Source organism: Rattus rattus, chromosome 10 (genome assembly GCF_011064425.1).
Source record: "Rattus rattus isolate New Zealand chromosome 10, Rrattus_CSIRO_v1, whole genome shotgun sequence".
Lineage (NCBI taxonomy): Eukaryota > Metazoa > Chordata > Mammalia > Rodentia > Muridae > Rattus > Rattus rattus.
This window is the reverse complement of record NC_046163.1, coordinates 54,496,822-54,509,493: the sequence shown is the minus strand read 5'-3', so window position 1 is coordinate 54,509,493 and position 12,672 is coordinate 54,496,822. Positions and strand designations below refer to the sequence as shown.

The 12,672-nt window shown below is 43.1% G+C and overlaps 1 protein-coding gene across 2 annotated transcripts in view; it reads left to right on the top strand.

Annotated features, from left to right (window-relative positions):
• Positions 1 to 12,672, top strand: part of Pld5 (phospholipase D family member 5) — a 168,635-nt gene that overhangs the window by 138,672 nt on the left and 17,291 nt on the right. For both annotated transcript variants that reach the window (XM_032915057.1, XM_032915058.1), the window contains one exon: positions 4,907 to 5,104. In XM_032915057.1, the coding sequence (XP_032770948.1) occupies positions 4,907 to 5,104 (198 nt within the window). The remainder of the gene's footprint in view (positions 1 to 4,906; positions 5,105 to 12,672) is intronic.

The following is a 12,672-nucleotide window of genomic DNA, read 5'->3' as shown; positions in this document are numbered from 1 at the left end:
GATCACATCTAATTGGACAAATACCACATGCAATTGTGGTGCTGTGAAATAAGTACTTTTATTTCATGCTCCCAGTGTTCCCATTCGCTTTTGAAGATTTTACTCACTGGATACCCTGATTAAAGTGATGGTGGTGCACGTTTCTTTCTTTCTTTCTTTCTTCCTTCCTTCCTTTCTTTCTTTCTTTCTTTCTTTCTTTTTTCTTTTTTTTCCCCATCTTTATTAACTTGAGTATTTCTTATTTACATTTCGATTGTTATTCCTCTTCCTGGTTTCCGGGCCAACATCCCCCTATCCCTCCCCCTCCCCCCATTGCCGCCCTCCCCCCAACAATCACGTTCACTGGGGGTTCAGTATTAGCAGGACCCAGGGCTTCCCCTTCCACTGGTGCTCTTACTAGGATATTCATTGCTACCTATGAGGTCAGAGTCCAGGGTCAGTCCATGTATAGTCTTTAGGTAGTGGCTTAGTCCCTGGAAGCTCTGGTTGGTTGGCATTGTTGTTCATATGGGGTCTCGAGCCCCTTCAAGCTCTTCCAGTACTTTCTAAGGTGGCGCACGTTTCAAGATGAACTCTATCACAGAAAGAGGGAACAGGAATATCTCAAGAGGACTATTTGGCTTTATACGCCAGTGGGCAAGCCCCTTCCAAAAACACCACACTTCTCTGTGCTTGTCCGCAGGCATCACTATTGCCTTCATTTGTTCATTTCCTCTCAAGTAACTCTGCACTGCTGCCCAACAACCTGTCACTTTAACCGAAGCGGTACTGTATACCCAGCACTTTGTCTAAAAGTCACTTGTGGAGCACTGCCCCCTCTGCTGCTGTGCTGGCCTGTCTGCCCTCACAGCCCTATGACATGGGTATAGGAATCAGGTCGTGTCACTGCCCTCAGCCAAAGGCCAAGAAGACTAGGGAGACAGCCAGCGTCTGTGAGGAAGTTTGTGAGGCATCTAGGCAAGGGGGCTCTAGGGTGTGTTATGGTTTTGGGGTTTCTGATGGGTGGTTTGGGGAAGTGCTTGAGGAAGCTTTATTCATGATTGGATGCTGGTGGGAAGTGAAGGGGATTCTATGATTGGATGTCTTGGTAAGTGTCATCTAGATGAGTGGCAATAAGGGGGTAAGCTAAACTAGAGAATAAACCAGTGAGTTGGCTTGGCTGAGGGATGTTTGGTCATTTTCATGGTTTGAATGATGTTCATGTTTGCATGTGTGAGTGTGTGTGTGTGTGTGTGTGTGTGTGTGTGTGTGTGTGTGTGTGTGTGTTCAGTCGTGATTACTCTGTCTTGCTTTTAGCTTGATCCATCCATGAATGCCCACAGAGTGACCTTGTCTGTGACAGCAAGCTGAAGGCTCGGACCAGATGTCAGAAACACAAAGACCTGGCGGTGGCTTGCGTGCCAGCCAGTCCCCGGGTGTCATGGCAGCTTTTCTCTTTCTCAGTGATAAAAAGAAGCTAGAGGGCTTGTCTATAGTCAGACAGCTAATGAACTGAGGGGCCACAATGCTAAGACAATTCTTCCTTCTCCCTGAGTTTACTCACATGGTGGTGATACAAGCTTATGAAAAAGTCTATTTTATCTGCCTGATTTCCCAGGAGAGTCCCTCTGAGCCTCTTGGCAGAATCCATGGAGAGAAGTGCGTTCGGTCTGAAGAACAGTGCTGTCTGCTGATCTCAGTGAGACCCCCAAGCCTAATTAACTAATTAACTAATTTCAGTGGCAACCGATTTCCCTCTTTTCCACATCTTTGATAGAGATGGGCTTTTGCTCAACCAATCACACCTATATGAAGAATCACGGCTAACAGATGATCTCCAGTGAGGCTCGTTTTAGAGTGTATCATGATTTTACAACACGTTATTTCTCTTCTGTGACTTTTTGCTGGGAGCGTGGAGATGGGAACTGTGCCAGCTTCAGGGCTGGCTAACAGTAGCTGGCCCTTGAAATAACTGTTAGTCTGAAATGCAAACAAGCCCCCATTCTAGCCAGATGCTGGTCCTGGGACTTGAATTAAACAGAGCAGGCCTTGTGGTGCAAGCACCCAGGAATGACAAAGCTGAAGATGGTCATAGAGAGGTCACTTGGTAAAGCTAGTCTGAGACCCATCTGGAGACCTCCACAAGCCTGATGTTCAATCGTCATTAAGAAAGTCCAGCCTTAGATGGGTCGGTGAGCCATCTCTCCTCTGCCAAAGCTCTCAACACCTACAAACAACAGTGTGTAGAGCTTAACACAGGGTGTGTTTTTAAGTCATAGACTGAAACAGATGATGTCCTCAGTGAATGTGTTATGTGTAGACACATAAAGGCATGTTGTTTAAATACTCAGCTAGACACACCGATGTTTGTCTCTGAGGACTCTGCAGACAGTTACCTTTGCCACAAAAAATCATTAAGAGTTAACATGGGGTACTGGAGAGCAGGCCCAGCAGCCAAAGGCACTTACCGCTTCTGCATTAGACTCAAGTTTGGTTTCCAGCACCTCCATAATGGATCCCGAGCATCTGTAACGCCAGTTCCTGGAGATCTGGTGACCTCTTACGGCTTCTGCAGGCACTTCATCCAGATGATGCTCATGAAACTCACAAATGAACACAAATATAAAAATAAAAGTTTTTAATTAATTTATTTATTTTATGTATACGAGTACACTGTAGCTGTCTTCACATACCAGAAGTGGGCATCAGATCCCATTACAGATGGTTGTGAGCCACCATGCGGTTGCTGGGAATTGAACTCAGGACCTCTGGAGGGGCTGTCAGTGCTCAAGCTTAACCACTGAGCCATCTCTCCAGCCTCCCCCCTTTTAACAAAAAAAAAAAAGGGTTACTTTGGCCTGAGATGACTCAGTGGTTAGTGTACATGGTGCTCTTACAAAGAACTTGAATATGTTTCCCAGCACCCACATCAAAGAGGCTCACCACTGCTTATAACATTAGCTCTGGGAGATCTGATATCCTCTAAACTCCTCAGGCATCTGCACTCATAAACACATGCCCACATGCAGACCAGACAAATGTATATACACACAATTAGAAATTTAAAAAAATTCAAAAAGTTACTAAGAGTGGTTTCTATAAATCTCTGAGACTAGCAGACATATGTGAATGGAAGACACTGCCAAAGCTCAAAGACTGAGTCCCCTGACTTCGGCTGCCCACATCTCCCACTCCTCTCCACATTATCGCCAAATCACAGATCACAGCCTGACAATGTCCCTCCCCTTGTTATCTGCCCCCCAATAGCCTTCAGGACAAACACCAAACTGCTCCTCCCAGCCCAAAAGTCCCTGGGTTCCAACATCCTCCCCCTCTAGTTCTGCTCCTGTTGCCTAGGAAGAGATATCTGCACACTTAAACCTCATATCCACTCTTCCCTTCCTTCTTAGCTGCAGCCACTCTGCTCCGATTGGATGCCTGGTGTAATGGGTGTGTTTGCATGTTCCTGAGCTCCCTGCCCACTGAAACCTTTCATTTTCTTAGCCTTAATGTATCTGTTCCTCTGACTGTAATACTCAATACTGAAGAAAGACTTGGACAAACACAGACAGGAATATGTTCAAGGATATTTATGGTTTTTTTTTTACGTTAACAAGAAAATAGACACAAGTTCCTGAGTGGGTTTTATAGTCTCCATGTATCTGTTCTGTGGTTGTTGTGGACCTAGAAAACTGAAGACAGATCAGAATAGAAGAACATCAAAAGGCCCCCCACAGTATGTTGTATTGGGATCCCTAGGGGTCAATGGAATACATATCCCTACACCATGGGCAGTCTCTCCCGGAGAAAAAGATAGGTGGGCAGGGAATTCCACATTCCTGGGCTTTGGCTCCTCAGTAGCTCGGACTCCCAAACAACTCTTAGCTGGGAGATGAGGTCATGTAAAGCACACATAGCCTGCTCCTCTCCAGTAAAATTTTTCATTGTTACCTTGAGTCAATCAGATATGATGAAGAGTTTCCACAAGGCACTGTAGACTGAGAGGAAGCATCGCAGTCTTTATATATCTACCCACCATTCACAAAACCTGCAGTCCAATTCTTAACTTGCCACCGATTCATTCCCTGGCTTGTAATTTTACATAACTGTTTGGATTTCACTTCCCTTCTCATGCACTGAAGAGAGAGAGAGACCTCCACAGACTCTTCAGTACAAGGTGTTCGTCTCCTACCATAAAGGGTGTGCAGTTTTAGTAAGAGTAACAATTGCCATACTGTTTTTTTCCAATTTTTCTATTGCTTTTAATTTTTTACAGTCCAGCTGTTGTCCCCCTCCCAGTTCCCCCTCCCACTGTTCCTCATTTCATTCATCCTCCCCCTGTCTCCAAGAGGATGTCCCCTCCACCCCCCTGCCAAGTGTCCCTGGGGCCTCAAGTCTCTTGAGGGTTAGGCATGTATACTAACCAACCTGTCATAGCAACTCCAGCTATGCAGTTAACACTATTACCTCAAGTCTATGAAAGAAGACACTGAGGTCCACAGGTAAAGTATATTATCCCAAAATCACAGCTCTGTGGAGCTGGGGAAAATTCCAGGCAGAGTGGCTCCAGATTCTGTGATGATAACCACTTTGCAATGTTGCAATGGAGGGTCATTGTCTTGTTGCTTAATTGTTCATTTAAAAAATGGTATTGAATGGTAAGAGAAGCCAAATATTAAAACTGTAGCTGGTAAAATTGTCTCTGTAAAAGGCCGAATGCAAAAAGGGAGGAAAAGTACTATTCTGTATATGACCATTTTAGGATACATTTCTTCTAGATGCTATAGTGTGGCTCTATCTACATACTTCCATGTAACAAAAAAAATGCATAAAAAGATGTCTCTTCAGCATTCTTATGAATTTTTCCTCTGAAAATAACAGCATCAATTGCACCCCCACATTGATGCTCTCCGTTTTAATTTCACAGATGAAAGAACTCGGTGTCATCTTCTACAACTGCAGCTGCCTGGTCCTAGATTTACAGAGGATATTCGCTTTATATAGCTCATTAAAATTCAAGAGCAGAGTACCTCAGACCTGGTCCAAGAGACTCTATGGAGTCTATGACAACGAAAAGAAGCTTCAGCTCCAATTGAACGAAACCAAGTCGCAGGCCTTTGTGTCGGTGAGTCGTGCTCCTTTCTTCGCTGCTACATTCCCCAACTTTTGTCCTCCAAAGGCTATGTTTACTGGCCTCTCTGACTCCTTCAGGCTCCCCTTCATAGCCCAACCTCATAACCTTTTTCTTTCTGTCTCTTCCAGTTAGCATGTGGGCATGGGTAAGGCCGTTGGCTAAAGCAAGGGCAGCGTACCAAAGGCCTTTGAGGAAAACTGACCCTTCCTTCCCTAGAAGCCATGAACTGCCTATAGTCTTGGCTAAGGGTGGTGTCTTGTGAACCCCTCCCCCATCCTGGAATGTTGACTGGTGGGTCAATCACGCTTGTCTTACAGACAACCACAATTCCTGTGTAAGTTCGTAAGCACAACAGCACTGTCACATCCAGAAGATACTATTGTTCAGTAGTCCCCACTGACCTCTGGCTCTTTGCACTTTCTTTTGCAACTTCCCTGAGCTCATGGGTGTGGAGTGATATAGAAGACACTAAAACTTTCCATTGATGAAATGTCTGTCACATGGAAAGCACCATGGAGGCCCCAGCTCCCGGAACTGATTGGTACCACAGCTGATGCACCCTCCGTCCATGATTCCCAGGTGTATCTAACAGTAGAACCCTGATAAGACAAATTTGAGGTAGCCCAACAGGTAAAACAAAGGCAGTGCTGATGCTTGGGGAAGGCCAGCACAAGGCTGCCCACTCCTGATGTCTGAGGCTTCTCTGACTCTGGTGAAAACGAACATTCCATCCTCACTCTCTATCCTACGCTCCCCTACCTACCCGATCATACTGTCACTAGGAGGGAGTGTGCATATCTGGCCCTCCAACCTGGTCTCCAAATTCCAGAACGACTAAGAATCGGCTAGGGGGTATTTTACAGTGCACATTTATAGGCCCTCAAAGTCCCCCTGGATCTGACCCACGGAATCTAGGGTGGGACTTCACCAGTCTGACCTGGGTCATACTCTTGAGTCCATCCTGATGCTTAGCGAGCATTCTGTAGATCGTGTTCCCAAGTGACTGTGGTTCTTTGTCCCTGGATGGACACCAGGGTGCTTATGCCAAGGACTCTTATGTACCCAAGAGCATTTACCTGAGAGTAGAAAACTACACCCTCTTTACCTTTTCACATGAGAGCACCCGCGATCTGAATATCCAGAAGACAGTACAAGACGGTCAAAAGGAAGGTGAAGCTGTTTGTCTAAAATAAAAAATTCACATAAATGTGAAGAACAGAAAACAGATATTAAGGATTTCAAGGGAGCAGTGAGGCTTTTTTTTTTTTTTTTTAAAGTGGAGAATAAAGTAGCAAGTAGAACCACTAGCGGGAGCCTTTTATTTTTTTTTATTTTTATTTTTTTGATTCTTTTTTTCCGGAGCTGGGGACCGAACCCAGGGCCTTGCGCTTCCTAGGCAAGCGCTCTACCACTGAGCTAAATCCCCAACCCCGCGGGAGCCTTTTAGAAGAAGCACTTTCACTGCATCTCAAGGTAACAATAGCATCTGAAAGCCGAGTAGATTCCCATCGTACAGAACAGCAATGGGAAACACGTGGCAAGATCCCAGAAAACAGATGGGAGGCAACGAGAAATAAATTAACGAAGGGCAATGCTTTGGACAATCGTGTAGCTTGAATTTAAGGTGTGAATCTTGGAGATAAGTAAGGTTTGGTCTACATTTAAATGGAGGTTGTTGATTCTGTTAGACAGTGAAGATCTAACGTTGCTATAGGTACCACAGAGCAGCCTGAGTCTTTAGTTAAACTCTTTGAAACTGCAAGGTCTTTGGTGGTTTGTTGGTTTGGTTTTGTATTTTGAGACAGGGTCTAGAGCTAGCTCTGTAGACCAGGTTGGCCTCAAAACCACAGAGATCTGCCTGCCTCTGTCTTCTGAGTGTGGGGATTAAAGGTGTGTACCAGCTGTGCCACCATCCCCTGGCTGAAAAGTCTTCTGGGCCCTGTGCATCAGAAAGGACAGTGAAATCTTTGCTCTGGTAACTTAAAATTTGACTTTTTGCTTTTTGTTCTTCTCTTCTCTTCTCGTGCCCTCTTCCCTGTCTCTGCTCTCCCTATCCTCCCCCTCCCCCCCCACGTGCCCATGGCTGGCCTTTACTTCTCCCCTTTTACTCTTCTTCTCTCATTAAACCTCTCCAGGTGGAAAAAAATGACTCTTTATCCAAGAGATAGCCAACCAATGAACTGAAAAACATATATTCTGGTATTTCTTTTTAAATTACATAATGCTTATTTTCTATTCCATTACTTAAATTTATCATTTTATTTTTTTTCATTCATAGTATCAAAGCTACCTTTAATTTAAATCGGCTTGATACTGAATAAAAACTGGTTTTGACTAAATATCTTATAGAATTAATACTGATAATCTATAAAGACCTCAAAAATTAAACACCCCAAAACTATATCATCCAATCAATAAATAAGGTGAGTCAAACAGACAGCTTTTGAATGAAGAAAAACAAATGGCCAGTAAAAATATGTTTTAAAAAAAAATCAACATTTTTAGCTATCAGGCTAATCTCATGAAGAGATTTTTTTTTTTTTTTCAACTAAGATGCCCTTCCTGATGTGCCTAGTCCGGTTACAACTTGATGTCCCAGGGTGGGGTAGTACCCAAGTGGGGCTTCCTCTTCTCCGTAAAGAAGGGGAGGGGATACTGGGGAGAGGGGCTTATGAGGTTAGGAATGGAAGGAGAGGAGGAAGGGGTAAAGTGAATAAATACATAATGCAAAAAAAGGTTAGAGACCAAAAAAAGAATTAAAGTGAATTTAGAGCATCTCACTTATTCTTTTTAGACAGTCCTCACCGTATAACCTGAGGATGACCTTGAACTTCTGGTCCTCCTAAGTGTATCAAAAGAAAAAAAAAAAGAGCAAGAGAGTTGTGTATTTATTTATTTATTTATTTATTTGTTTATTTATTTATCATTCCCCTTCTAAATTAAAAAGAAATGAGGTATAGGGGAAGAAAAGATTCCCTCTTCCCAAATATGTTTGGGTTTTATGTCAAATTGACAAAAATAAAAATCAACCAGAACACTTGTATACAGTTTAGATTTATGTGTGTACATCTATATGTATATGTATTTGTCTATGTGTATACACACACACACACACACACACACAAATAAACCTAGTTTTGAGTTAATATCAAGTCTTACCTCTATTTTAAAAATTAGATGCCTTTTTAAGTCTTACCATCAGAACTGTGTTCCTTGTTCTCATCCTCCTGTTTACCAAGACTTTGTAATTATTTGTTTATGATGATTTTCCCAAAATTCTGTAAGGCTCTGAAAATTGCATACCCTCTTTATAATTGATATTTCCAGGACCCAACTCAATGCTTTGAAAGCAGCAATAAATAAATACATTTTAGGCTGAGTTTATTGGTAGTGATATTGGTGGAAAGTTCCAGAACATATATAGCTTTTTCAGTAATATGTGCCAAGTAAACGCTGAGGGAAACTAATTTAAGTTTAATATATTTGTTGTAAAAAAAATCTTAAAATAGTACTTCATATTTTTGGAAGCTGACAGTCCCAAAACCAAGTTAAACACACATAGAGAATATCTGAAGACTTGGAGAATCCTCAGCCCTAAAATTACAGTTTTGATCATTATGACTCACTACAATTAAATATCAAGTTCCAGTTATGATAGAGAGTTTTGATCATTCATAACTCAGTTCAATTAAATACAAATTTCCAGTTAGAATATAAAGGGGGATTATTTATAATTTTCTCATGAACCACAAATTGGTTCTTGGTTAGAATTCCCTATATAACTTCTAGTGATGGGGTTCCAGATAATTGTAATTATTGTATATATGAAGTCAGAAAATGGAAATGAGCAAAGGTGGAGTTTATGTCTTGTAAATTTCTTCTCACAGACCTTATTGTATATGAAAAAATTACATTTCCTTTCTAGGACAGAGCCTAGTTTGTTCACAGTCTGTTTTGATTGATCTGGGTGTGAGGTAGGTTTCATTTCCTGTTCTTATTGCCTTCAATTGTCCATCCATCATGGAGACAGTTGTATTAGCTGAGAGGGGAAGGCATTGAGAAGAACTCAAGTCTGCCATAGGGGGAAAATACCATGCCACATTCCTTCTTAAAGCTTCCTCTTTATTTTAATACTTACCCTTTAACATCTTTATTAAAATATAAGTTAGTTCCTATGAACTCAGTCCTTTTAGAATTTCATAAGCTTCGGTCTGCCCACACGCTCTGCAGTCATCGACACCGTTAAATTTCAGAATGCTTTCTTCACCAGAAGGGAACCCCCATAATCATTAGCAGTTACATCCTGTTTTCCCCTCCCTAGGCTCTGGAAACAAAATGTTGTCTTTAATGACTGTTTTGTTTTGTTTTGTTTTGTTTTGTTTTTAAATTTCATCTAGCAGGTTCCAAGAAGTTCTTAGCATGGCTTTGTGTATTTATAGGTAACTCCTTTGTTTCTTTTTCTGGCTAAATAATATTGCATTGTAAATATGCCGTATTTTGTTTGCCTGTTGGTTGGTAGACGTTTGGCGTTTCTACCTTCTAGCTCTGTGCATATGGCCCCTGTGAACATTCATACCCAGGATTCTATCTAAAGACCCTTTTTCAGGTCCTTGGGGTTTACCCTTAGGAATAGAATTGCTGGCTGATGATCATTTGCTTTCCAAGTGGGTTGTACCCATCTAAAATCCCACCCTGCGTGTGGCTGTGTTCCTGTCAACACTTATTATTTCTGTCTCATGTTAACCATCCTGGTGGGCGTGGTATAAACATCACTGTGTGCTGATTGCATATTTCAGTTTACTCAGTGTCCAGTGGGAGATCTCCTAGGGAGGTTCTACATTCTACATTCTATACATTCTCCATAGCATTCTATTCCATAACATTCTATACATTCTCCCTTAACAAATGGGTGATTTGTGAACCTTTTCTCCAATTCTGTGGGTTTTTTTAAAGTCTGTGTTTGGTTATATTTCAGTGTGTATGTTCCAGAAAGACAGTGTGAACTTTCTAAAAACTAGGAGACCATTATGAACTATCAGAAACCTACTAAATTCTCTACAAAGTGCACACTGAATGAGTGTGCAAAATAAAATATGCCTACATCTAGCACTTACTGATCTGAGAGAAAACCCAAATTAAGCCAGACATGGGGTGCCTCGATAGTTCATGATGAGGAAAAGCCAGCTTAAACATAAACTGGGCTCTGCAGTCCCATCTTCTCCTTCAACTGTGGAATAAAGAAACACTCCAAACCAGGCTTCTAGAATACGGAGGGGAACATAGAAGCCACCTCTGCACAGTGGGGACTAGTGAGCATCCTAGCCAAATAGTACATCATTCTTTGTGTTGTTATAGATTAAGGAACATTTAGACTGTGATAACAGTAGAGCCAAGCCTCTGCGTGCAAAGACATTGGTGTAAACAATTATGCCCTCCCTTAATGAACAGATGAGAGCCTGCCAAACCCCAAGCATCATGAGGCAAGGGGAACTCAGGGAAGACTAAGGCATATAAATACTAATAAAGATGTCCACGTGTGTTGGGGGGGGGGTAGGATGAAGGAACGTTCCAACTAGGAATGAAGGGAGGTTGGGATGAGACAAACCTGTGACATTTATCAGTTTATGAAATACATTCATGTTCATTTCACGGCTACTTACTGGGTATATAATGTGATGATGTGTGCATGGTACAATGTATAGGAGCTGTACAAAAACATAGTACAGCCCAAGAGCTGGCAGATAATCAAGCATACCAACAAATGAAGCTGGGCCACGTAGAGGGTGCTAGAATGAAGCTCTACAATGTACAGTGCTCACCTTGACCACTAATACATGCCAATGGCCTAGACCTGAGTCTGGAGCGTGACAGGCACTTGGGAATATCTGCTGACCAAGCAACAGCATGCCTATGACCCAACCAGGGAGCAGGCTTTCCTCCTCTTCAGTCCTCAGAGCATACCAGTGTAAGCCAGTGAGGCTCTTATTAACCCCATTAAGAAGTAAACTAGCTAGGCCTGGTGATGCCTGTAGTCCCGGTACTTAGGAGGTTGGAGGATTGCTACAAATTCAAGGTCTGCTCAGGCTACAGGGGGATTTCCAGGACAGCTGCGGTTACACAGTGAGACTCTGTCTCATGGAAGGAAGGAAGGAAGGAAGGAAGGAAGGAAGGAAGGAAGGAAGGAGGGAGGGAGGGAGGGAGGGAGGGAGGAGGGAGGGAGGGAGACAAAGCTGTGGTGGTGGTTAAGGTGAGAAGGGAGACTAAAGGTAGAAGGTGTATGCTGACATTCATTCTTGGGCTGAGTGTGAAGTCTGGCCTAAGTCATCAATGCTCTCACTCCCAACCTGACATCGGGGCACAGTGGCCTCCAACCATCCCTGACCAAAATGTGCTTCTCTACAAAGGCAATGCCCAGTTTGTGATCCCAAGATGAAATTCAGGAAGATCTTAACTGAAACGAACCCCTGGGTGTTTTGACACATTTCAGAGCCCAGGGACCTGTCCAGAGATACGTTCCTCAGCTGCTCCATGGCACCCAGAGCCATGCCTAAGACAGACCAAACAAGGCCGAGGAAACCAAATCATGCCCGTGTATGATTTTAATGATATAGGAGAATGAATAAAACAGTACCCCTAAAATCAAGCTAGAAACCGTCTGGCTGATGAGAGGCAAGAACAGGCAATTATATCTCTGAAAGTGATAAATAAAATAGGAAGCAAAATTCCGGAGGTGGATTGTGGGAAGGGTTGTGCAAGAGTACAAGTCACTCGACGCCACTGGACCTGACTGAAATGGTGAAGACGGGACTGGGGACATAGCTCAGTGGGAAAGTGCTTGCCTAGCCTAAGGAAAGCCCTGGTTCCCACCAGCCCGGGAATGGAGAGACAGGGAGAATAAAGGAGGGAGGAGGAAATAGTAAGAAAGAAAAAGAAGCATACGGCCTGGGAAGCACATAGTCAAGAGAGGTAGCCTCTGGCTGAAGATCTAAAAAAGAAGACATGGGAGACGTACACTTGAGCTGGAATTTAGAGAGCAGATCCAATGGGACAAATGGGGAAGCATGTCCTCACGAGGGCCCAGCTAAGCAAATGTCCAGAAGCAGAGGCACAGCCATGGGCTGGGGACATAAATGGGGTAGAATAACAGCCAGGGGTACTCATCCCTGGGATAGAGAGGAGTTCATCCTGAAAGCCATGTGTACCCTTTGGTTAAAGGCAAGGCAATGGGTTATTTAACCATGTTTTTTATTACCTTATTGGGTTCTTTTACCTACCATCTTTCTCTACCCTTACCCCTTCCAACCCCCAACAGTAGGTGGGAGAGAAGGAAGGTTAGAACATAAATGGGGTGTCTGTCTCATTAAACTACTTCCTGTTGATTAGGGGCATCAAGTTCCTTGGGCAAGTCCAATCGTCATCAGGGTATCCAGTTTCTTCTCCCTGAGTCTTTGCTTGTGACTACTTGACAAATGCAGCTGCAGAGGGAGCTGCCTCCCTCAAGGCTCTGACATTTTTATACCCTCTCAAGAGTACCCAGAAGTCCAATGTAAACTATCTTC